The 25,827-nt window shown below is 51.1% G+C and overlaps 1 protein-coding gene across 1 annotated transcript in view; it reads right to left on the bottom strand.

The window, feature by feature from the left end:
- FLT3 (fms related receptor tyrosine kinase 3) overlaps nt 1-25,827 on the bottom strand; it is a 73,987-nt gene that overhangs the window by 3,384 nt on the left and 44,776 nt on the right. The window contains exons 10-23 of the mRNA XM_045293992.1: nt 24,546-24,649; nt 22,404-22,512; nt 21,757-21,935; nt 19,731-19,837; nt 19,507-19,639; nt 19,242-19,346; nt 13,334-13,444; nt 10,571-10,724; nt 8,051-8,133; nt 6,135-6,262; nt 4,388-4,510; nt 2,538-2,649; nt 1,335-1,434; nt 303-408 (exon numbers count right to left, since the gene is read on the bottom strand). Coding sequence (XP_045149927.1) covers nt 303-408; nt 1,335-1,434; nt 2,538-2,649; nt 4,388-4,510; nt 6,135-6,262; nt 8,051-8,133; nt 10,571-10,724; nt 13,334-13,444; nt 19,242-19,346; nt 19,507-19,639; nt 19,731-19,837; nt 21,757-21,935; nt 22,404-22,512; nt 24,546-24,649 — 1,654 coding nt within the window. The remainder of the gene's footprint in view (nt 1-302; nt 409-1,334; nt 1,435-2,537; nt 2,650-4,387; nt 4,511-6,134; nt 6,263-8,050; nt 8,134-10,570; nt 10,725-13,333; nt 13,445-19,241; nt 19,347-19,506; nt 19,640-19,730; nt 19,838-21,756; nt 21,936-22,403; nt 22,513-24,545; nt 24,650-25,827) is intronic.

Here is a 25,827-nt window from a genome sequence, read left to right as displayed (position 1 = left end):
TGTGTGTGTGTGTGTGTGTGTGTGTGTGTGTGTGTGTGTGTGTGTGTGTAGTGCTTCACAGAGCCCCTGATGCTACATAAGGAGTCCTGGTGGCACAATGGCTAAGCCCTCAGCTGCTAACAGAAAGGTTGGCGGTTCAAACCCACCCAGTGGCTCCACCCGAGAAAGCCCCGGCTAGCTGCTCCATTCAAGGATCACGGCCTGGGACACCCTGTGGGGCGGTTCTGCTGGGTCAGAGGGTGTCGCTACCCGTCCAAGTCGACCCGACGGCACCCAACGGCCACAGCAACGGGGAAACCTACCGCCTCTTCCGCGTCGGCCAGCTGACAGCCGAGGAACGACGTCAGGTTGGGGAAGGACGGGCGCTTCCTGGAGTCGAAAGCCCAGCAGGACTGCATGATGAAGTATCTGTGGAACAGCAGGGCAGGGGACCCCGTGAGCCAGTCAGAAGGCCTCCCCAAGGGCCGCTGCCTGCAGAAGGGAACCCTGGGATTACGTGCAACCATCAGCTTAAGGCATCTTTGTTTGAAGACAGGGCTTCTGTCTTACACGGTGAATCCACACCAGAAATGAGAATGGAGAAGATGGGAGGGAAAGCAAACATGCTCCCGCCCCCTCCAAACAACACAAACCAAACCAAACCCCTTTCCCACTGCGTTGGCTCATGGTCATCCTGTGGGGGTCGGGGTAGATCACCAGGCCTTTCTTCCAAGACACTGCGAGGGTGGACTTGAACCCCCCACCTTTCTGTTGGCAGCCACATGTCCTAACCCTTTGCTCAATCTGAGGACTCCTGAGTGGTGGGGAGGAATGGATGTACAGAAACGTCTCAGGGAACTGGAGCCAGGAGATGGAGAGGGATCACTCTCTGGGGTCCCTCAAGCGAAGGAGGGGAGGCCTGAGCTAAGTCTCTCTGAGGAGGCCTTCTGAATGATTCATCCGGGCATGGCCCCTACCGAGAAGATGCTCTGCCCCCCAGATCTCCATGTGAACAGAACAGATCCTGGTGAGGCTAATGTGCCCCGGGAACCATCCGGGGGTCTGCTCGGGCTGGAGGCTCTGACAAAATGTCCGTCTGAGGTGGCAAGAGATTCAGCAAGGGGTCGGACCAGAATGAAACCAGTTCGGAGAAGCCCTGCTCTGAGGACGGGCGTGCGGTTTTCAATCTTGTTCATAAGTCTTCTTCCAAGACCCAACACAAAAGAAAGAGGTTTCTTAAAAGAAGTAAATATCATATGAACGTTGCACTAAAGGCTTTTCACGTCCTTTGTCGAGCACTGGAAATGAGACTGGATGTCAGAGTCCAGCCAGTCCACTGTCTGGCTTATACTTACATTTCTTCTGTGGCGTAAAACGGCTGGTCCATTTTGAACCCGCTCTGAATGAGTTTATAGAAATTTGCATCCACAGGGGTGCCGGGGTACGGGTTCACACCTGAGCAAACGGGAGAGAGCCGTCATCACTCACCCCTCGAGTCCGTGTGTGTCCATTCAGTCAACCAATGAGCATCTACTGAGAATGCCCAGGGGCCGGGCAACAGAAGTCCCTATGACTTTTGTTGTGCACTTTTCAGAAGTAGACTGCCAGGCCTTTCTTCCTAGTCTCTCTTGGTCTAGAAGCGCCACGCATGGACACCTCTTCAGCATCACAGCAACCTGAACGCCACCACTGACAGGTCATGGCTGTGCACGAAGTTCACTGTCTGGGAACAGAACCCGAGTTTCCTAGATGGGAGGCACAGGTTCTACCACCGAGTGACCACTGTCCCCAGGGAGGACATGCCAGCAAATGAGATGTGTTCATATACTATCTCAATGAACAATGGACAACTGCCTTCCTTTGCTACGAGACCAGAAGAACTGGGTGGTGCCCAGCTACAGTCACTGAATGTTTTGGTCAAAGAGCCTATATGAGAATTCTGATAAAAAGGATGGGTGGGGGGGGAATGTGAAACAGAATTTCAAACTTTCATAGACTCAAATTTGTTGGTGCCGTGGAGGCTGGAGGAACAGCAACACTACTGTACTGAAAACATCTTTAAACTTTAAAAAGATCCCCCTGAAGTTTTCTTGAAATCAGACACCGGTTTAGTTTAACCAGTAAAGAATGTCTCCCGTGAGCATTGTGCTTTTAAAAGGTCTGTTTGGGATCACACTGAGCAACAGCAGCTCAAGGGATTAGAACGCAGAGTGTATGTGAGGGGGGTCGGAACAACTTGGGAACGGAGGGTGAAAATGGTTGCACCGCTCCAAGAACGGATACATGTGGACATGGAGGAATTGGCGTAGGCTTGGCTTCTTATCTTCTCAGCAGCAGCAACAAAACAAGTGAAATTTCCAAAGAAAGAATCCGTAGGCTACAGTGGAATAGGACTGGGGAGCTGTGGAAAGCGTATTCCAGGTGGCATAGAACCCAGTGAGCAAAGTGGGGGGGAGTCAGGAGGGGGCAGAGCTAACAGGAAGTGCAACGTGGAGGGGGGATTGGGGGAGGGCGGAGATAACGGGTGCACAGAGAGGGCAGGCAACACCAACACGTACCAAGAGAGAATATTTCCCAGAGTAAAATTCCGTAGGACCAGACATCGCTCTTAATGGTGTAGATGCCTTCAAACAAGCTTTCAGGAGCCATCCACTTCACGGGCAACCGGGCCTGTGCACGACCCAAGGCAAGAGAGAGCAAGCTGAATTTCCGCACACCGCAGCCTTCGTTCTGCCCTTGAGCGAAGGCCACCCTCAGTGCTCGCTGGAAACTCACAGTGCTCCAGGGAAGGTGGGCCGCTTGCAGGTGAGTGTGCAAGTGAGTGTGCAAGAACGGCAGCCAGTAAAGCCCACGCCTCTGAAGCCCCCTCCCACAAACCTCCACGCTTGGCCTCCTCGGCTCACTCTGCAGGAGGAGAAGGAGGGGAGCCTGAGGGGGGTGGACTGCTATGCTTTCTGTGGACAGGAGGCAGTCTCCCCATTGTGCTGTTCTTCCTTTTAGTGAAAAAATAGTCGGCTTTTCCTTCTCCAGTAGGTTTCTGCCAGATGCAAGTTCCGGCTTTCGGCTCGGACTTTGCTGGACTATTTCATGAAAAGCGTTTCCCAGAAGAACTGTAGGGGTCATCCCGGGAAGATAGGGAGGGGGTGGAAGTGATCATTTCCTTTTCCAGAATGATCCCAGGTTGGCATCTGTAGCTTTAATACCTTCCAATAGCACTCAACTCGGGAAACCCCCTGCCAGTGCGCCCACTGGACTCATACTGACCCTCCCTCCGGGGCAAAGTCAAACACACCCCGTAGAGTTCCCAGGCTGAAAGTCTTTACAGAAGAGAAAGCCTCCTCTTTCTCCAGCGGAGCAGCTGGTGCTTTTGAACTGTTGACCTTGCGGTTAGCAGCCCAACTTGTAACCCATTACAACATCAGGACTCCAGGGACCAGGCCTAAGTTGTCCTATAAGGTCTCTGAGTCAGAATCGAATCAACGGCAGTGTGATAGGTAGGTTTATTGTGCCAACCTGGCCAATAGGAACATGTGGGATTAATAAGGTCGCAGTTTGATTGGAGGGCAGAGAGATAAATGGCTCGGTGAGCCTCACCTTTCCCTCTTGCTCTCTGGTGATCGACCAGTGTGCGGCTGCTTTAGCTGATTCTCTGCCTCAACTTGTGAGCTACATTACTTGCGGGACACCCAACCCACGGACTATGTCGCTAGAGCTTGAGGTTCCTTTGAGACTTGCTCCACCACACTGCTGGTGTACATATCGCTTGAGCTGGGGACTGTTGGATCCTGTCATCTGGCTGACTGTTGGTGACCCACCCTGTTGTTTGCTGCCTGTGGCCGACAGCCTGCATGCCTGGCTCTACTGTCTGCTTCCTTGGCCTTGGACCCAGCAGCCCTCTTGAGTTGAAGTACTTCCAGTGTATTAACTGTTTCACAGAAGTGAGTTGAACTGATCCCTCTTTACTCTGAGTGGACTAATTAGCTGTTATATTCCTTCGTGCTGTATATATCTATCCATCTATCTATCTATCTAATCATAAGCATCCTGGTTTTGTTTCTCTAGAGCAGTGGTTTTCAACCTTCCTAGTGCCTGACCCTTTAATACAATCCCTCATGTTGTGGTGATCCCCAACCATAAAATTATTTTCGTTGCTACTTCATAGCTGCAGTTTTGCTACTGTTATGAATTGGATGACCCCTGTGAAAGGGTCATTCCACTCCCAAAGGGGTCGAGACCCACAGGTTGAGAACCGCTGCTCTAGAGAACCCTAACACAAGTGGTGTTTTTTTTATCTGTTAGTTTTTTGTTTTTAAACGACGGGGGACAGATATCTACAGTAGTGATGACAGCAGGCGGCTTGCAAGATAGAAAATAACGGATCACAACTTATCAGAACTCGCAGCCTTACGTTGCCCCGGACGACATAGTTGGAGTCGTTCATTATGTCCCGGGCCAATCCAAAATCACATATCTTCACCACTTTCCCATGGGTCACCAGTACATTCCTGGCCGCCAGGTCTCTGTGGACGCACTGGGAAGAAGAACACCAGAAGGTTATTACCCGTCACAGTGCCAGCTTTCTCCGGGCTCCAAGTTCAAGATGGATGACAGGAAGGAAGGGCACAGTTCCCCAAGGTCTCTGATCTCCCCTGTCCCTTGGACAGTCAACAGGACACTAACACCCAGAGTGACCAGGGAGGCCCAGTTCCTCAGCATTTGTGCTAGTCTGGCCCATAAGCCAAAGGGGGAAGGATTCCTAAAAGAGGAGACCAATGGAGTTGAACGGTGAGCTTGGCTGTCATTTCGAGACAGGGCAATGCCTCTCGCCTGGGATTTCTAGAGGTGCTTTCCAAAGAGCGCCCTTTCTGTGTGTGGAGATGAGAAGCTCCTCCCTGCCTCAGACATTGCTTCAAGAATCAGATGGAATGATGTCAGAGAAATAAAAGGCGACCGTCGGGCAAGCAGGCGGTTTCTTACTGCCTTCAGAAAGGGTCCAATCGAAGCCGTGAGTGGCTTCTGAGGGACCTGCTGGGTCAGTTTAATTCCAACCAAGAGGTCAGCTCGGAAGGTGATGGCGACTGCTTTGGGGGGATCCCCAAAGGAGAACCCTGATAGACTGCCAGCCTCTGGGTGGGCTCCAGCCTTTTGTTTAATAGCATTCACCCTTTGCACAGCCAGGGACGTAGAGTGACATTCATCAGTCCAGATTCATAGAAAAAGCAGGAGAGAAAGGCCATGGTGGGAAGCCGAGGGCAGGGGAAGGAGAGGCTTGGGGGGCTCTGAGAAACGGATGAGAGGAGGCAAGTGACAGAGAGGCAATAAAGGGTAAGACGAGGAAAGGAAGAGTGAATGCGCCATCGGGGGTCGATGGCAATGGGACCCCCAGTAGAGAAACCATGAGCAGGTCCACACGCTGGGAAGAAGGAAGCCAATGACGCCAAAAAACTTGGGTCGAAAGGACTGGGCAGGAACCTCAAGTGCTCTGTGAACCTTCACCGAAAATACAATGAAATATTATTGTAAATAAAACCCCAAAACATGTTTTGAAAATGACAGTGACGACATATATACAAATGTGCTTGATACTACTGATGTCCAGACTGTTAATAAGAGCTATTAGAGCCCCCAGTCGAGTGATTCATAAAACAACCTGGGAGTAGAGCCACAGCCTGAGGCAGGCTTCCTGGTCTTACGAGGGGCCTGAGATACGGCTTGGATTCATAGTCCATAAAGTGCCCACGGTGGCTGGCGTGGCCAGCAGGATTTTCACACCCCCTCTTGCGGGGGGTCCAATGCCCCCCATGCAGTGCACCAGTTGAACATCTGTCCAAGGGGAGCCTAATGGTGCTACATCCACCTTGTTTGGAGAAGAGATTCCCAACCTTGACCTTTTGCTCCGTTTGTTTCAGGGGATTTTGGACAGCCTATGGAGTAAGGGACCCCCATGCCTCGACACTATGATTCACCAAGAGAAGAGATCATGTGCTGAGAGACCTCCACGAATGGCCAGGAGGAAAAAAAGATTGACTAAAGATGCAAGGAAAAATAAGCAGGCAAGCATAGCTGCCTGCCCCCCCCCACCACCACCACCAAACCCCCTCTCTGCGGCATCTGCCTTTCCCTTCTCCGCGGCATCCCCTTCGGAAAGGCCTTACCGACTTGATCTCCAGAAACTCCATCCCTTTGGCAACTTGATATGCAAAGCAGAGAAGATCCTCAAAGGTGAGCACGTTCAAGCCTTCCTCTTCTTCCAGCCTTTTCTGGTTTTCGTATTCAACCTCATCTGTGAAACAGAACCGGCCTTCACGTCTGTGCAGATGCCAAGAAGCCACATCTCCATAGGAAACGCTCGCTGTGGCTTAGCAGGTTCAGACGCAGAGTGGCCCTAGAGGGCAGTGTAGAACTGCCCTATAGGGTTTGGGAGGCTGCAAATCTTTGTGGGAGCAGACAGCCTCTTCTTTCTCCTGTGGCGTGGGTAGTGGGTTTGAACCTCCTACCATTGGGGTTGCAGCCCCAAACTTAAACCATCGTTTCACCAGGGCTCCTTTTATATCTCAATGGCATCAAAGCCACAGTTAGGCGAGGAGACAAGACGCGGGAGTGGCAGTGCTGTGATAGCCTGTTTACACTGAGACGCGCATCCCACGGATGGTGACATAAAGGTTTTCTGATCACTAACTACAGTTCTACCTCTACCTCATGGTAGAACTGCCCCTGTGGGTTTTCCAAAACGGAAACTCTTTCACGGGAGAAGAAAGTCCTGTCTGTCTCCCACTGAGCGGCTGGTGGTTTCAAACTGCAGACCTTGTTAGCTGCTTTGGTGAGAGATCAGAGCCCTGGGACTCAGAGGGCTAAGTAGGGTGTCCAAGTCACCCAGCTTGGCAGGGGGAGGGTGATGGAACTTGAAGTGACTCCTAAGTCCATCACCTTTCCCTCCTAGCAGGAACCAAGAGGGTGCTCACTCACTGGAAGCTTTCAAAAGACTCATCCGCCCAACGGACACCGTCCTCTTGGTGCATTAACTGAGCATTGACGTAAAACTCACTTAGACGACTGAGATAGTTTATTGTGCCAGCCTGGCCGATAAACACAAGTGGGATTAACTGAAGGGTGGGGAGATAAATGGCTCGGTGAGCCTCGCCTTTCTTGTCTCTCGCTCTTTGATCATTGGACCAGTGTGCGGCTGCCTTGCTTGTTCTGTGCCCCAATTTACAGGCTACACTATCTGTGGGACGCCTAGCCTGTGAACTGTGTCGCTGTAAGTTGAGGTCCCTTTAAGAGATCGCTGGAGCTGGGGACTGGCGGTTGGTGACCTGGCTGACAGTTGGTGACCTGCCTTGTGATTGGCTGCTGTGCTGAGATAGTCTAGCTCTCTCTATATAGAGGAAGACTTGGCAGCAGACTGAACTTGAAGGACTGCTAGTGTCTCACAACTCTCTCTCTCATGGGAGTGAGTTGCACTGAGCCATTTGTACTGCTTTATAATTTAACTGTTCATTTCTTGTATTATATATCTATCTGTATATAATTTAACAGTTCATTTCTTATGTTATATATCTAATTATCTTTATAAATAAATATATTAAATTATCAGCAATTTGGTTTTATCTCTAGAGAACCCTGTCTAACACAACGACCTTTAAAACAGTTGGTTTCCATAAAGCCCATAAACGATGCTCCAGCCACAGCCATCAAGCAGGTTCTGACTCACAGGACAGAGCAGACCTGCCCCAGAGGACTTTTCCTGAGTTCGAACTACCGACCTTGAGGTTAGCACCCCAATGGGTGGGATAGCCCACTCTGCTATCAGGGCTCGTGACCTGCACGTACACACTTTGTCAAATATCACTAGAGAGCTGATCCCAAGGGCTCAAGGAGAAAGAAAATGTTTTGGAAATGTTGATGGCAACATATGTACAAGTGTGCTTAATACAATTGAATGATGGACTGCCGTAAGATTTGTAAGAGCCCCCCCATTAAAACGATTAATAATTTTTTTTAAAAATCGCTAGCACTCAATGATGGTGTCCATTTCTATTTTGAAGTGCTACTAATTAGAATAAAACGTTACCTTCGGAAGGAAATGGATTTCCATTGAACCCCGAGACCTGATCCAAATCCTGTTGTATTTGGACTTCTCTGGAGCCAGGTATGCTATAAAACAAAATAAAAACCGAACCAAACCCATGCATTTCTCAGTATGTGTGCTCTTCCTTCCCCAACCCTGGAAGCCGGGTGCTCGAGTCTCACTTTATAACAGAGAGATAAGGCGTGGTGGGTGGAAGTGCCTCTGCTGGTCTCACAAGGCTCTTCGACGGCAGAACCTTGTCTTCTGCTCAGCGCACTTTCCCAGCAACCTTCTGGCCATGCAGCAATCCCTCCGGGACCTGCACGGGTGGGGGCGTCCTTTCCTGGGGTTTGCCTTTGGAGCGCGCAGTTCCTTTATCTGAGAAACGATAAACGTGGTTGTCGCTGTTCCGTGCCGTTGAGTCAGTGGCCCAGGCTAGCCTCGCAGTGGCTCCCAGGTGTGTGCCCAGAGTTGCAGCCACTGCGTCAACCCATCCGCTGGACGGTCTTCCTCGTTTCTGATGACCATCCTCCTGACCAAGCGCGGCGGGCGTCCTCCTTCCAGGGGCCGTTCCCTCTTGATCCCAGATCCAAAGTAGGTGAGGTGAAGTCTCTCCAACCTGGCGTCCAAGGAGCATTCTGACTGGACTTCCTCCGGGACGGATTTTAGTCTCTGTGCCGTCTGTATTCCTAGCCAGCACCATCCTCCAAAGGCGCCCGTTCTTCTCCGTCTTGCTGATTCACGGTCCAGCTATTGCATGCAGCTTGATGACAGCACATGGCCTGGGTAGGGTCAGGCGCACCTGATTATTCCATGACACCTTTGCCCTTTAACACTCGGAAGAAGCTTTGTGCTGCAGATTTGCCCGGTGCAAAATGCCATTTGATGTACTGGCTGCCGCTCCCAGGAGCATTAACTGTGGATCCAGCAAAGCAAACCCAGTGACCCCTTCGATCTCTTTGTCCGTTGAGCATGAGGTTGTCTGCTGGTCTCCCCACGAGGACTCTCGTTTCCTGACGTGGAGGTGCAGTCCACACTGAGGGCTGCGGACTGAGCTTCATCAGCCAGCGCTTCGGGTTCCTGTCGCTTTCGGCAGCAATGTGGGGTTGCCTGCAGATCACAGGTACGCCTTCCTCCGGCCCTGACACACTCAACGCAGTGCACACATCCTTTCTGATCGTGTTTCCTTCCTTGAATGTCGAGCCTTCAATTCCATTTTTCCCCAAGAACTTTTTTAAGTCCCCTGGTACAATCCTGATTAGGCACATACCACATAGATGCTCACCCACACATGGAACACGTGCCCAAGTCGATGCCTTCCTCGGGGGAAGTACAATCATGATTCCCTAGCAGTGAGGGGGCAAGACCTCATCTGATGTGTTTTGGACATGTGTCTGGGGAAGTCAGATCCTTGCTGCCAGACTGCTGTCTCATCCCACCACAGGTGGGCCTGCTCCTTGCCTCTGGGGACAATGGACAGGCTCCTGTAGGCGGAGTTTGCACCCTACTGATAATATTCCTATGGAGACCCAGAGACCAACCCCTAGACCACCCACTCATTGCTGTGTAACCTATAGTGCAGCTCCTTCTTGTGACGTATGTCTCTATGTGTAATTAGTGGGCTGGCTTGCCCCCAAAAGGTATATAGGTGTGAGTCAGCAATATAGATCTCTCTGACCTCTCTGACTCTGAGCTCCTTGCTGCTCACTCCCTGGTCACTCCCGTCTCCCTTGTTCCCTTGCCCTCCTTCCCTTCCCCCTCTCTCCACATGGACCACCAAGCTGGGCTGAGGTGAGCAATGCTGCCATGTAACCTGTCTGACTGTATTATTGTAATATCTCTCATGCTCTCAATGATTCTAATATAATACTTATATATCTCAACCATACAATTGTACTTACTGAACCCGTGGGTAGTAGTAGATTAGCGGTGGGGGCTGGCACCCTCACCCCCCAGCGCCACTTTTAATTTAATACTACAGACATGTCATCAGGAGGGACCAGTCCCGGGAAAAGGACGTCGCGTGTGGTAAAGAGGAGGGTCGGCACAGTGGCTCCGACACCGGGCTCGGACATGGCAGTGATTGTGCAGGTTCTGCAGTTCGGGGTGGTGCTTCCTTGTGTTGTCCAGAAGGTCGCTGGGCATCCGAACCACCTGGATGGCACCTAACAACGGCAGCACCCACACTGGACACGCATGGCCCTGACACTGGACCCCTGTCTTTTATGTTTCTTCTCATACGTTTGAAATGACCTTGTTGGTCACGAGACACTCCAAGTCCACTTCAATTTCACTTTCATTCCCCCTTCAGCCGTTCAGACCGATATTTAGATCTGAGGGAGCAGGGATATGGAGTGTGTTGGCTTTTGCCTTCCAGGCTTTATGCTCATCGATCCATCCATTCATCCTGGCTTCTCAAGAAGCGTATTCTAAAGGGTCACACAGCCCACCTCAATAAACGAAATCAGTAATAATATCCCGGTAGCTTCCCTTCCCCGGCTCCATAAATGACCCATCTCTTACCTGGGATTCGGATGTGACTGGAACGTGGGGTAAAAACTGAAGTTGTGATCCTTAAAAACCTCTGTCCAGGTCCGGTGAAATTTCTCTCTTTTACTCCGGAGATAGTTGAGAAGGTCGCCATAGCAGCAATATTCAAAAATCAGGTAGACCGGACCTGAAACGGGGACGGTTTTCAGGGCAGGTGTGCAAGACGCCTGGTCACGTCCTCTGACATCTGAGCCACCCCCCAGGCCGCCCAAGGGGGCTCCCCTCCCTTCTGGCTCAGAGAGGGCTTGGGGTGGGGGTGGGGGGAGAGGGGCTTCACAGGATGATGGCAAAGGGAAAGAAACCAGAGTGGAGTCTTCCCAGGGCTGTGCTGAAGCCCCGTGACATCATTTTCCCCAAGCCACCCCCTTCTTCAGCTGGATGCTCCCCCTCGCTGTTCTGCTGCCCCCTCTGTGGACAGCAGCAGCTTCTCCGCCTTCACACTAGCTCTCATTACACCAGCAACCCCTGCCCCCCAGAGACGTGAGCCCCACGGAGAGCCATGACCAATGCTCGCGTCACGGGTCCACTGCTTGTCTAAAAAGGGACACACCTGTCTGTCCCAACCCCTGCTTAGATGCCCTTTCCTTTTCGTAGCAGCTCTCTGGAAGTCTCTTTGTACACAAGCGTTCTGTGAGGGGAGAAATGCCCTTTGAGCGGGCAGTCTGGGGCTTTCTAGGTGGAAGTGAGAGAATCAGAAAGAATCCCCCCCGCCCCCCCCACAGGGCCGGGTTACCAAATAAGCAGGGTAAGTACTGGCATACTTGTGCTTACTTATGAAACTGTAGTGACCAGTTTCACATTTCTGACCACCTCGGAGATTCTGATCCTAGGCCTGGCGGGCACCTGTCTCTGCCCCAACCCCAGAGCTCCAAAGCTTCTTTTCAAATGGACAATCACTGTCAGGGACGGACTCGGGGGGCGGCAGGGGTGGGAATAGTGTGGCAAAAGTCACGTGACATTGGACACTACACTTGAGCAAGGAAGCACCAGGCAGCCCACGCTTACCTTGTTGCCTGGGCAAACCTGTCTCTGCCTGAGAGCCTGAGAGAACCATTTGGGAATCCTGGCTGGGCTGGACCTGGTGTGAAGACAGCTCAGGAGGACAGTGCCCCAGTGGGGGCCAGTCACCATCCTCTGCTGCAGTTACGCCAGCCCCCTCTGAGCAGACAGGGCCAGACACCATGTGATGTGCTGGCAATGCTGTGTTTGCAGTGGAGGTTTCTGGAACTGTGTGATGGGTCAACAGCGCCACAGGTTAAGAACCAGGACCGCTGCACTCTGAGCTTCTAGACTCAGCTAAGTCATGGCTGGGGGTCAATCCATAAGTATTGCTACCAGGCTGTCTGCTCACCACGCCGGGTTTGAAGGTGCCTTGATGAACGGCCAGGGATCTCTGCATGCTGCTCTCCTTGCAAGCCCTGGCTGCTTTACCCCCAAAGTTAGAAATGAGGGCCATTAGCATCACCACCACTTAAGGACAAAGAGGTCAACTCAATGTGCGGTGAGCCCCAGGGGGAGGGGCGGAGAAAGGCCCTAATTTCAGGTAGGTTTGTTTCACTTTCCTGATGGTTGGTTTTCCTGCGTTTACAGAGAAAAGTCAAACAAAAGATTAGCTTGTGATTTTTGAGCCCCGTGGGGGAAGGGAAGGTGTTTGCGAAAAGGCGCCTGGACTAAACCCTCTTCTTCCAAGACCCGCAGAAAAAGCAAACCCTGATAAAGTGTCCCGTCATCTGTCTGGGGCGCTTCGACCTGGGGCAGGGCGAGGGGCCTTGAAGAGAACGTGATGTTGGTGAGAGGAAGCCCTGAAGCCCTGGGGCGAAGCTGCCAAGCCCTTGGCATCCCCTTGCCCAAAGTTCTGCCCTCTCCGCCCCTGGTATAAAAACCACCCCCCTTCTTTGTTTAAGGAGGAACACCAAATGCCGTCTCCTGGCTTACACCAACTAACCTTTCTCCTCTCTAAAAGCACATCCCGGACTTTTAACTTTCATATGCGCGCCGGGCCAAGGACTCAACATGTGCGATAATGTGTTCGTTCCAAACAAAACGCGTTTGCAAGTGTCTCTGCCATCAGTGGACGGGCACAGAAAGTTCACTCAGAAGACGCTGGATTAAGAGGCTCCTTAGACGGCCTTCACAAGAGAAGGTCCGATCCGATTCAAGAGCGGCTTCTGAGGGCACCTGCCCGGCCCCTGTCATTCCAGGCAGGGGGGTCAGCTCAAAAGCTATGGCGGTGTTTATTTTGGGGAGAGGGGAGATGTCAAAGGAGTCACCTTGATAGAATTCCTGGAAGGACATGGGAAGATCATGGGGCGGGCGGATTGGGAAGAAGTATCACACTTCTTCAGTATAGATGCACGTGTGTGTGCATCTGCAGAGAGCCTGCACTGACTCTCTGTCTAGTTCCACTTGTGTCCTGGGGCACGGTGAGTGGGAACAATCTCACACACGTATTCACTGCCATCAAAGTCGATGCCGACTCGCAGCGCCCCTAGAGGACACGGCAGAACTGCCCCTGGGACTTTCCGAGACTGTCACTCTTTATGGGAGTAGAAAGCTCCCTCTGTCTCCCATGGAGCGGCTGGTGGTTTTGAACTGCTGACCTTGCAGGTGGAAGCCCAACACCACCAAGACTCCTGTGATTGAGAAAGAGAAGCACAAAAACGAGGCCAAGCATCCTCATTTTATCTCCATGCGGCAACCCCTGTGACCAGGTGGCTTTAGAAGGAAGCCCCCTACCTGACAGCGTGCACGCCCCCAGCAGGTTGACGATGTTCTCGTGGCTTCCCAGGTGAGTCATCATCTTGAGTTCTGACATGAGAGCCTCCTTTTCAGTACTGTCCGCCTTTTCTGTGAAGGAAGAGCAAACCCATGTGAGACGCAGGTGAGAGGGGGATTCCTGCTGCTGGGCACATCCAGTGCATCCATCCTTCAGGTAGAGCAGGTAGCTGTGATTCACCCAGGTGCAGCGCCATCCGTAGAGAGAAACAGAGACAGTTAAAACACACACACACACACACACACACACACACACACTCTCTCTCTCTCTCTCACACACACACTCACAAGCATGACATTCTTTTTCTTTTTTTTTGACCAATTCAACAACTTCTACATGTACAATCCAGTTCCATGATGATCCTCTTCATGTTGTGCAACCACAATTGCTCTCCCTCTCCAAACTGTTCCACCACCATTAACATGAACTCAATGGCCCCTAAACAAAAAAATCTTCATCCTTCACCCACGTAGCCATTGGCCAAGTTTGGTTTCTTTCTTTCTTTTTAAGTAGTTTTCTTGATATAATACAGATTATAACGTTTCCATAGTTGAGCCGCTTCTAAAAAGGGTTGTATATACATCATTACAATCAGCTCTAACGCTTTCTCCCCACTCCCGATTTAAAGACAAGAAACAAAAAGTTTTATTGGGACATAGTCCAAATATCATATAATTCAATAGTTGCATCTGATCAAGAAGTATTATATAATCATCACCACAATCAATTTTAGAAAGTTTCCTTTTTCTACTACTCCTTGTTATTAGCTCCCTCACTGTCCCCCAACCTCCCCTGCCATACCCCCAAGGAATTGTTATTAATCCAGCTACTGTCTCCATAGATTCCCCCATCCTGTATATTATATATGGAAAAACATACAAAAATACAAAACAAAGAGTCAAAAGAGCTACCAACAATAACAAAATAGGGGAAAACCTCAGTTGGAAAGAAATCAGAAAGATATTAAAAACTAGAACAACTTTAAAAGGAGTCAAAGGGAGATCAAGTGATACGGTGGTAGCTAGGAACCGAGTTGTGTCTTGCGTATCACACTTCCCAGTGCATTCTGTAGACAGCAAGCCAGTCAGTCGCACGCTTGGTCTGCGCCCTCGGAGGGGATTCACTGGAGGACAAGCGTGATGTTCGTGCTAGAGAAAGACAGATTTTGATTTTTGGACCTTGGGATTTGTTGGAGGGGAGATGGGGACATCAGGGAGGGCTGATGGCTAGCTCCCCAGGGAAGATCCCCCTAGCTCTGGCCCAAGGTCTAGAACCTTGCAGTGCTCAGGGAGCCCCAGCAGTGAGGAGTCCCCAGGGAGAGGAGTCTCACAGGATCTCAAGAGACCTGTTAACTGACCGTGAGACATGCACTTGCCTGAGCAGCCTACAGGGTCCGGGTTGGTCCGCGGATCATCGGCTGGAGGGAACAAAGCAAGTTGTGGTCATCATCTTTCTTGGAATCCCAGCCTGAGGGCGGGGACTGCCGAGGGGCTCTGAGGTGGTGCAAACGATTCGGTGCTCAGCTACTAACAACACTTGGTGGTTCGAGTCCACTCCAAGGTGCCTTCCAAATGGCCAGCCAATGGAGACGCTCCGGAGCACTCTAGGTCACCAGAAGTCAACGTCTAAGGATTGGTGACCTTGAAGGCCTGCCTCATGGAGGCTAATGTGGCCTCTCCGGCTCCCCTCACCCACCTCTTATGAACATGTCATTTCTCTGACGGAGGACCTTTTCTTAACACTCAAGACTTGATTCTCAGACCCAAGGTTTGGTCCTGGGAGGGGTAGCCTGGCCCTCGGGGTGGCCTGTCTAGAGTGTTGGTGTCATCTCTTCGGACTTTCAAGAGCTCATGGGAGCACTCTCTGTTCCAAGGTCTTGGCTTGGTCGGGAATGGATTCCCTCACCGCGTACACCGTGACCCACAGGGAGACGACGCCTTTGGCTGCTTCCAGTTTTATGAGGGACATGTGCGTTTTGATGGTCTGTTCTATCTTCCTCATGATAAAAAAGTAAAGTTTTATGTTTTATGGAGTGTTTAGCCTGTCCGAGGCACGTCCGCACACCATTCTTTCCCTCACTCACCCGCTGGACAAGAACTGGTGATGCGTCAGGCAGTGAAGAATGAATGATAAGCCAGACACACCCCTGTCGTCCTGGAATTTAGAATCTCCTGGACCAGGGAGACAGGTAAACAAACAGGCAATGACAACGCAGTACAGAAAATGCAAATGCGGAACAACATGCCCTGTGGCTCCCCCATGGGGTCCTCTGATGGCCTCCAGGAGGATGGGAAGAGGAGGGATAGAGGCTACTGGGGCCTGAAGAGTCATTAGGATTAGCCAGATGGAGCTACAGCGGAGTGATGGGGTGGGGGTCACTTACACATTCACAATATTAACAAGATGATGTTCTGAAACCATTGAAGGATACGGTGGCATGCGTGTATAACAACTGGTGGCACATGTTTACCACCAAGAACGAGCAGCTCAGCATTTGAAACTGTGCAGAAGTTGTGTCAATGCATCACCATTCCAGACTGGAGTTCTGGGATGGGCAAAAGTTGAGAGAGAAGAGGGCAAGGCCAAACAGACGTGGACCTGCCCTCCTGGGGACTGTAGACTAAGGAGATGGTGAAGATTTTTTGTTGAAAAATCACACAACTACATAACCACGATGGTGGGCCATTCTCTGGGAAACGAATGTAGTCATTTCTATAGGAATTTAAGCGAACAGAGCCAGGGGCTTGCACTCATTGATGGTGGCAGTTACATAATCTACTGTCAACTTGAGAAAGGGGTGGAGCCTTGCCTGTCAATCAGGCCACAGCTTGATGACCTAATTTGGAGGTACCATGGAGATAAATAGTTCACTGGCGGCCAGAAGCACTCTCTCCCTGCGAGACACTCCTGTTGACAAGCCACATGGAGCTACACTGATGGAGCCAGAGCCCTGGAACTGGAGAAGCCACATGGAGACCCAGGCTGGTGCTGGTGTGCTTCCGCTGCCACTGGATCCACAAGACTTCCCAACCACTGACTCGTGATCTTCCTGCATTCCGCATCATCACATATGTTGTGTGAGTCTGAAGAGGAATTTATAGACTGGTATTGGACATAGGAGCTAAAATTGGACTTACAGACTTGATCTGGACTGGGCTGGGATGTTTTCTTAATGTACAATGACTCTTTATATAAAGCTCTCTCTTATACACAGATGGGTTTGTTTCTCTAGTCCACCAGGACTAACACAGGGCTCCTCTGGAGGAAGTGCTGGTTAGCTGAGCTCTGAAGGAGGAGCCGGAGACGCTGAAGTGGAGGGGAAAGGGGACACAGCAGGGTCAGCTTGTTCAGAGACCCAGGTGTGGGAGGGAGCGTGGTGGTCTGGAGCAACAGAACCAGGGCCAAAAGGAGAAGAGGAAGGTGGCGGCTGCTCCGTCGGGCAGGGCTGGGGAGCCCCTTTCCAGAGTCATTGGGACTCAGTGGAAATTCCGAGTAGGACACCACATGTCTGCTCTCATGATCACTAGGCCCTGTGGTATTAGACAATATGCTATTTGGTAAGTCGATATCAGACAAGATCTGGGTGGGGGTGGGGGTGGGTGGGCACCTTATAGCCCTTAAAGAAAGGAAGAAAACTACCCAACCTGGTAGACTGGTTGAGACCGGGTGTGTTCCAGAAGTCTTCTGCTTTGGTGAAAGCGCGGACACAATTCTGACCGGTTTTGTTTTAGACATTATGTCACCATGTTGTATACACTCATGCCACTGTGCCTTTAGATCACGTCAGACTGTCATCTTGTGAAGACGTTGACAATAGGCTGTGTGTTGTTAGGGACCGTTGAGTCCGTTCCAACCCACAGCGACCCCGACCCCGTGCACAACAGAGGGAAACACGGCCCGGTCCTGCGTGTCCTCACCTTGGTGGCTGTGTTTGACCCCGGAGTTGCAGCCACACCGTGCCAGTCCATCCAGTCACGGACCTCCTTTTTTTTTTGGGGGGGGGGGGCTCCCTCCACTGGGTTCCCATGTCCAACGAGTCACCAGAATGTTGGAAAGCCGGTGTCCTTTCCCAGGGACGGGTCTCTCCTGACAGCATGTCCCAAGTGGGTGACACAGAGCCTCGCCATCCTTGCCTCTAGGGAGCATCCTGACCATACTTCTAAGATAGACCTGTTTGTCCTTGTGGCAGCCCATGTCTTTTCAATAGTCTTTGCCAGCACCACAGCCTTTGAAAACGCAGATGTACCCGAAGGTGATCATTTGTACATGGTTGAATATTTACGTTAACCGGTTGTAGATTTTTTTTATAGGAACCCTGATGTGTAGGGGTTACACACTGGGCTGCTAACCACCAGATCGGCTGTTCAAAACTACTAGCCGCTCCTCGGGAGAAAGATGAAGCTTCCTGCCTCGTGAAAAGAGTGATGGTCTCGGAGACCCCGGGGCAGTTCCACTCTGTCCTATCGGGTGCTATGCGTAGGTATCGACTCGATGGCAGAGTTGGGATGTTTCTGTTTGAAGCTCTTTGATATTAAACTTAGTTATAACAACAATAACAACCTAAAAGACTACGGCCCTGAGAGTCGTCAAACTTTGATCCCAAAATCACCCCTGAGGGTGCTTTGTAGCTACATACCACACTGCTTCCTGAAACAACGCCCCTGGTGCATGAATGCTGCGCTCCTTACGAACAGCACCAGACCAGGTGAGATGAGGAGGTCTGAGGGCGGGGAGCCCAGGTGGACGGCAATGACTCCACTGGGCCGGAAAGAAAGGGGACGTCATGCCTGTGAAGGCGACAACCAGCCTCCTTGAACGACCGTGTGAGGTTGTGGAGAGGGACCCTCGGTGGCCGTGCCTCACTGTCCTGTCTAGTCGCTCCTGTTGGGCTCGTTTGCTTCTTTGCTTCCTGACTGTGTATCAGTTATGGACAGAGACCCCCAGCATCTGTGTACACCGCGTCTGGTCTTGTCTTTGCCACTGGTTTGGGTTGTTGGCTTGCGTATGCCTTTCTGTATACGAAATCCAGGGTAGGTAAGTCTACAGAGACAGTCACTGATTGATAATGGCCCTGGGGCCTGACGGGGGAGGGGGGGAAATGGAGGGCTAAGAACAGTGAGCATGAGAGGCACATGTCTGAAGCTGTTTGTAGTGATGATTGCACAAATATTAATACAGTTGAGAGATTAAATTGTATGCTATATGAAGCATATGCCAAATAAAACTATTTTTTAAAAGAAACATATATATTTATTTTTAAGTGGTTTCATTGGCATGTCATTCCCATATCCTGCAGTTTAGCAGTTCAGTCACAGCAAGAAGGGCTGTACAATCCTCACCACAACCAGCTTGGAACAGTTTCTTTACTCATCGTTATTAACTCCTCACTCCCCCAACCTCCTGCCATACCCCCAGGAACCAGGAACCCAGTTCCTGTCTCTATAGACTACCTGTCCTGGAGGTCATATACGTACCGGAAAAGGCCACATTGAAAACAAAACAAAATAAAAACGAACAATAACAAAGTGAAGCCGATTAAAAACTTCAACCAATACTAAAAATAAAAACTTCAATCAGAAAGAAAGCTGAAAATATTAAACACTAGAACAGATTTAAGAGGGATCAACAGGGAGATCAAACGATAAGATGCTAAATTTCAGCACAGCTGCATCTGGAACACTCCGCTTTCCACATCTGGACGAAGGCACTCCGCAGGCTCGCGAGGCTGCTCACCTCCCTGCTGGGTGACCAGAGGTGGAGTCCCCAGGGCCTCCATCCGTGTGTGCGGATTTTTAAGCAACGGCCCGTGGGCAGAAGCAGTGGGTGGGAAAGTGGGCGCCAGGGTGGCACCGTCCTCCCGTACTGTACCTTTCAGCATTTTGACAGCAACTTGGATGGAGACTCCCGTTTTACTAATCCCATAGGCCGTTGCATTCATCACTCTCCCGAAAGCACCTGATCCCAGCACCTTCCCTGCAAGACGAAAGGGAGGAGAAGAGGAAGAAGAGGAGGGAGAAGGAGGAGGAGGAGGAAAGAAAGAAGGAAGGAAGGAAGCATGAGTGCTTTGAAAAGGCTTTCCAGCCAACTCTGGGGAGGCGCTGCCTAGGAAATCCGTGTGACCGTGTGCTCTTACCAAACTCCAAATTTTCTCTGGGGAACTCCCATTTGAGGTCGTACTCGAATTCTCGGAAGTCGATGTAGAAGTACTCGTTGTCCAAGGTGCCCGTCACCTGGACCATCTGCAACTGGCTCTCATACCGAAACTGCTGCCGGGATGAAAGGACGGGGCCCCCGTGAGGCGCAGGGACTCTGTCCGCCCACCCGGGCGCACCGCGTGGCGCTGTCCTCGGCGGTTACCTTTCTGTACTTGTGATACAGCAGCACGGTCAAGACCGCAATGAAGGGCACGCAGAGCGCGACGGTGATGTAGAAGGAGATGTTGTCCTGAATGAAAGGGAAGGGCCCTGCAACAAGAGGGAGAGGATTCCCCTTGGGGTCACACAGCGCAGGACGGCCCACAGGAGCCATCATTCCCAGTCTCCGGAGGACCGCCCTCTTCTCGGTGCCCCGCGGGAAATCCCAGAATGTTCGCATAAAGGGCCCGTTGAAAGCCTAGAAGATTTTCAGTGTTTCTAAACACACGGGGGAAAATCCTTTAGAAAGCTTAAGTACGTATTGCCAGGTGAAAGAAGAGAGCCTGGAGAACTAAACACGGTTCAAGTCCAATTACACGGCCTTCGGAAAAGGCCATCTATAGAGGCAATGCAAAGACTAGTGCCTGCCAGAGGCTGGGGGGTGGGGGCTGTGTTCAAATTTGCTAAAATGCCATTTTAATTCTTTTTTAACGTATTATTATTTTTTCATTTTAATAAATCATTTTACTGGGGACTCTTACAGTTCTTATAACAGTCCATATATCCATTGCATCAAGCACATTTGTACATGTTGCTCTCATCATTTCCAAAACATTTTCTTTCTACTTGAGCCCTTGGTATCAGCTTCTCTTTTTTCCCCCTCCATCCACCACCCTCCTTCCCTCGTGAACCCTTGATACTTTATACATTGTTATTATTTTCATATCTTACACTGTCTGCATATGGGTCTCAGAATTATAGCTATTGAGATTCAGACACTACCCACTGCCATTGAGGTGATTCCGACTCACAGTGACCCTGTAGGGCAGGGAAGTCCTGCCCCTGTAAGATTGTAACTCTTGACAGGAGTAGAAAGCCCATCTTTCTCCCTCAGAGCAGCTGGTGGTTTCAAACTGCTGAGCTTGCAGTTAGCAGCCCCACACATAACCACTACACTACCGGAGACTCACAGACACAAACCAGGTGAAAGAGAAGATGGGGTTCCTCCTAAGAAGATCGATGGATGTGGAGAGGTTAGCTTTGGAAGGCTGGTGATTCTAAACTATGAGTGTAGGCAGCTAAGCTTCCAAATTTTTCAAGACAGCTCTTAAAGGTGTTTGTTTGTTTTTAATAGGACAATGGGATCATGGGAAATAAGGGCAATGTTGGAGATCCAAATCCTTTGCTGTTTCTCTCGGATTTAGCCTTTGAGCTGGTGGTGCTGGGTGTTTGCAATTCTGCCACGTGACCTCAACCCACGGTATAGGAACACAAGGGGAGTTTCCCTCTGAACTACAAAACAGTTCCCATCAGTGGGGCTGACTCTTGGTTGGCTCCAAGGCCTTTTCTTTTTAAATCATTTTATTGGGGGCTCATATAACTCTTATCACAATCTATGCATACATCTGTTGTGTCGAGCGCAATTGTGCATTTGTTGCCATCATCATTCTTTTTTTTTATGTTAACCTTTTATTTTTTACTTTGTTTGTGTTTTTTTTTAACGTTTTATTAGGGGCTCATACAACTGTTATCCCAATCCATACACACATCAATTGTGTAAAGCGCATTTGTACATCGTTTCTCCATCATCATTCTTAAAACATTTTCTGTCTATTTGAGCCCTTGGTATCAGCTCCTCATTTTCCCCCTCCCTCCCACACCCTCCCTTCTTCCCCCTTGAAAATTCATAATTTTTTTTTTCATGTCTTGCACTGTCCAATGTCTCCCTTCACCCACTTTTCTGTTATATGTCTGTTATATGCCAAGGAGGGGGTTATATGTCGATCATTGTGATCAGTTTCCCCTTTCTGCCCCACTTTTCCCTTCCTCTCCTGCTATCACTACTCTCATTATTGGTCCTGAGGGGGTTTATCTGTCCTGGATTCTCCAAGCCTTCTTTGTGCCCCACACTAAACTGCCATTCTCTTGGGCGACCGCCCCAGTGTAAGCCCACAACAGACACTAACTGCTCAGTGGGGGGGGTCACTCCCGATGGTACTGGCAGGGGCGCAGTGGCCGCCGTGGTCTACCTGGCCGGTTCAGGAGGATGCTCTCACAGGAGGAACCCATGGAGTTGTAGGCGCAGCACTTGACCAGGGAGCCCATCACCGCCTCGCTGATGTTGAGGGTGCTGCTGGACGCCCACTGTCCAAACACTCGCCTGTGGAACTTTTTACTCCAGACTCCTTCCGTGATGTTTTCCGTGCAGCTGAAAAGGCACGGCAGACAGAGACGTTAGCGGGGTGGGTTGGTGTCCAGAGTGGAAACCCGGGTTCCCAGAGCACACGCTATGAGGAGATTCATCAAGAGACAAAAGCCAGGGAGTCGGGTCCTACTCCTAGCAAACCCTACCGGACAGAGCGGAGCCTCTCCTTTGGCTCTCCGAGGCCGCTATCTTCATGGGCCAGAGAGACTCGTCTTTCTCCTAAGGAGTGGTCAGTGGGCACGAACCGCTAAGCTTCTGGTTAACCCACCCCCCGAAGTGCTGAACTCGCTGCCCCACCACTCCTACGTGAGCAGACATCAGCGATACACCCTTGAGAATGAGCGATGGCTCGTTTTAAAGGTTGCATCCTGTCTCCTTGAACTGTGCTAAGGAGACAGAGCCACGACGCCAGGGAGCGTGTGAGTTTCCCGCCCTTCCGTTCATGGCAAGAGCAGCCAAGGTCCCGGTTACTTGGGGGACTGTGTGGAGCACTTCTTCCAGGTCCAGGATGGGAGTGGGTATCCATCGGAAGAGCAGGAAGCCTGACTCAACGAGGCCTCGGCCAGCACTTGAGGTTTCCCTGCGGAGAAGCACAGGGCAAACTAGCTCACGTAAGACGGAGGATGAGAAATGACAGCCGGATACTCAAGGCCACAGGATGGGGGGGGGGAGGCGGGAGGGGGCAGGGGACCCTTGAAAACATGGCGCGGAGCGAAACCAGGCAGACACAAAAGGACGAGTTATGTTTGCTCCCACCAGCATGGGAAAAACAAATACACAGGAAAGATCGCAGCTGTCAAGGACTGCATTTGGCTTGGCCCCACCGTCGATGCTCATGGAAGCAGGGAGCAGGAAATCAAATGACATACTGCAGACTTGCTCCCCAAGACCTCTGACGCGCTGGAGAGCAAAGGTGTCGATTAAGAGACGAAGGTGCGTCTGACCCAACCATGGTATTTCAGTGCCCTCTGAGGCAGGTGCATGCCGGGCAGTGAATACGGGAGACAGGAGAAGAACAGAGGCCTTTGAATCACAGGGCCAGGGAAGCATATTGACCGTCCACCGACTGGACTGCCAGAAGAACAAGCCTGTCAGTCTCTTCACAGCTTGACCTCATTTGTAGGTGCCACGCAGATAAGTTGCTCACAGGAGGCCAGATACGCTCACTCCCTGTGAGACATAACTAAATGATGAACAGCATGATGGAGCTATGCTGATGCAGCCAGTGCCCTGCAGCTGGAGGAGCCACATGGAGACCCACGCCAGGTGGGAGATGCTTCTACCACCACTGGATCCACAAGACTTCCCCTCACTGGCCAGTGATTTTCATGCTTTCAGCGTCATTGCCTGTGTTGTGTGAGTCTGAAGAGGAATTTATAGCCTGGTATCAGACATATGGGCCAATATCAGAGTTAAGGACTTGGTCTGGACTGGGCTGGGATGTTTTCTCCACATTCAATTGCTCTTATATATAAAGCTCTTTCTTATACACATATGAGTGTCCGTGAATTTGTTTCTCTTGTCAACCCGGACTAACACACACCCCTAAACTGTAAGAATGTAAATATCTGTTTGCCTCAGCCAACTACTTGTATTACTTCAATTACAGCAGCACCTAGGCACTTGGTTCGGTAGAGGGTTGGGGGCAAAAAGGAAGACCCTTGGCGAGGTGGACTAGCACACTGGTAGCAACAAACGCGGATTCAAATGCGGCAATGACTGAGGATGGTACAAGACTGCAGCGCTTCGTCCTGAACCAATGGACGGTACCTAACAACAACCTAACCACCAAACATGTATTAAAAAATGCGCCCATGTAGTCCGGTTCTCTTGGGAAATGGTTTCCATGTGGACCTCTGGTAGCAGTGGCCCCTTCCCCCAGGGGAGCTGCGCTCCTGACAGCTGGATTAGGGAGTTGCTGGTGAATATTGACAAGGTGACAGGGTGCTGGTTTGGTTCGGTCTGTCTCCGGATTATCATTCGTCTGTTGTAGGCCTCGCTCGTTTTTGATGACCCTCTCCTTGACCAAGCACAACGGCCTTCTCCGGGCTACCCCTTGAGAGCACCTCCAAGGTAAGCGAGAGGATGTCTCGCCGTCTAGTTTTGTTCTCTTCTTCTTCCCTTGGGCGATGAGATCATTACAGGCAGTCCTCGCTGGGAGCCCCCCCTTCCCACTGCCAGGTGGTCCTGGCTGGAGGTGTGGCCCTCATAGTGACCTGCACACCCCAATGCGACTCTTAGCCCGAGAAGAAGCTACCTGCAAACAGACCCCACAAAATGTACTCTCCTCTATTTATAGACCAAAAACACGATGATGAAAACACTCAACCGGTGGCACTGTGGCCTTGAGCCTTTCCCTAACCTGACCTTTCAAAGGGCTAGAGGTCACGATAGCCCCAACACTAAAGCACCTTCTGGAGGGCGAAAACAGAGCGAGACAGGAGCCCCCCAGCCAGTGGCTAGGAGAGTAAACGTGAACACATGGAAGAAGCATTTGCAAACAGTTCTTGCAGCACTTCCCCCCAAGCCAGCCCCAGCCCTTTCCAGTTGCGGCTCATCAAGAATTCAGAAGATACCAAGCAGGAATGAACCTGTCTGATCGTTTACACTTACTTCGTATGTGCAGCGTGAACCTTTTGGTGAACTGGGCATCATCATTTTCAGCATGGAAGATATATTCTCCTGCCTGGTGCCTGTGGTCGCAAAACTTCGATACGCTGTTTGGAAAAGAAGGAGAAAGAGCGACAGGCTTAGCCGTCTGCTTGCAGGAGCTGCTGAACGAGACAGGGTCCGTTAAAGGGTCTGCCTTGACACATGAAACCACTCTCTGAAGCTCAAGGAACAAGGAGGTACCAACTCCACAGCAGTGGATTTGGTTTGGGTTTGGGGTGATATGTACTTCGACGTTGTTAGATGCTGTTGGATCCGTTTGGACTCCTATGGACCCCAAGGGACTGATTAGAGCCATTCCATGGGGGCTGTAGCTTTTAAACAAACAGATGGCTGGCTGTCCCCCACCGCCACCCCCACGTCTCTGGGTGGGTTCAAACCACCCCACTTCCAGTTAGCAGCCAAGCCAACCAGCTGCACCTCCAAGGTTCCCTTAGAGTTCCAGGATGAAACGACCGAAGAACGTTCAAAGTTCACATCGGGAAGTTCAGAGCACACACACATGGGGTTGTTCTGTAGCGTAGGTGGAGTAGCCGTTATGCATGGGCTGCTAACTGCATTGTCTGTACTTCGAAACCACCGGCCGCTCCAAGGGCAAAAGTTGAGACTCTCGACTCCTGTAAAGAGTGGCCGTCCGGGGTCCCCACAGGGGCAGTTCTACCCTGCTCAGGAGGGGCTCTGTGAGTCGTCGTCGACTCCACGGCAGTGAGTTTGGTGTTGGAGTTTTATCTAAGGTTGGGACCATGGGGAAGGAGAGGGAAGAACAAACCCAAGAGGCACCAGGGAAAAAGACCCCGCAGAGGCTGGGTTGGAGCTTGATCCCCGAGTCAAACCACACCGCTACAACTAGTGACTGAGGCGGGGGCGGGAGAGGCTAGGGATCCAGGGTGTTCAGAAGTCCTTAGGTCTGAAAGGGAATGCTCAGTGTGCCCAGCGAGGTGCCCCCGGTGGTGCAGCCATGAGGCAGTTGGCTGCTAACGGAAAGGCTGGCAGTGGGAGCCCTCCGTGGCTCAGAGGGAGAAAGTCCTCTCGATTGGTTTCTGTAGAGCTGACAGCTTGGGCACGCCCAAGGGCAGCTCTACACTGTCCCCCCAGTGTTTTGTTCTCATTTGCTGAAGGAAGAAGGAGGAGGAATTTCTTTCTTTTTGGGGTGGGGGTGGGGAGCGGGGATTAAAACAATTTTTATTGTAAATTAGGTGGGGATTGACATTTCAGGTCACCATTT

This window comes from Echinops telfairi, unplaced genomic scaffold, assembly GCF_000313985.2.
Source record: "Echinops telfairi isolate 266 unplaced genomic scaffold, ASM31398v2 ScPeMD7_2565;HRSCAF=3150, whole genome shotgun sequence".
Lineage (NCBI taxonomy): Eukaryota > Metazoa > Chordata > Mammalia > Afrosoricida > Tenrecidae > Echinops > Echinops telfairi.
The sequence above is the reverse complement of the archived record's forward strand: the minus strand, read 5'-3'. Positions and strand labels throughout refer to the sequence as shown.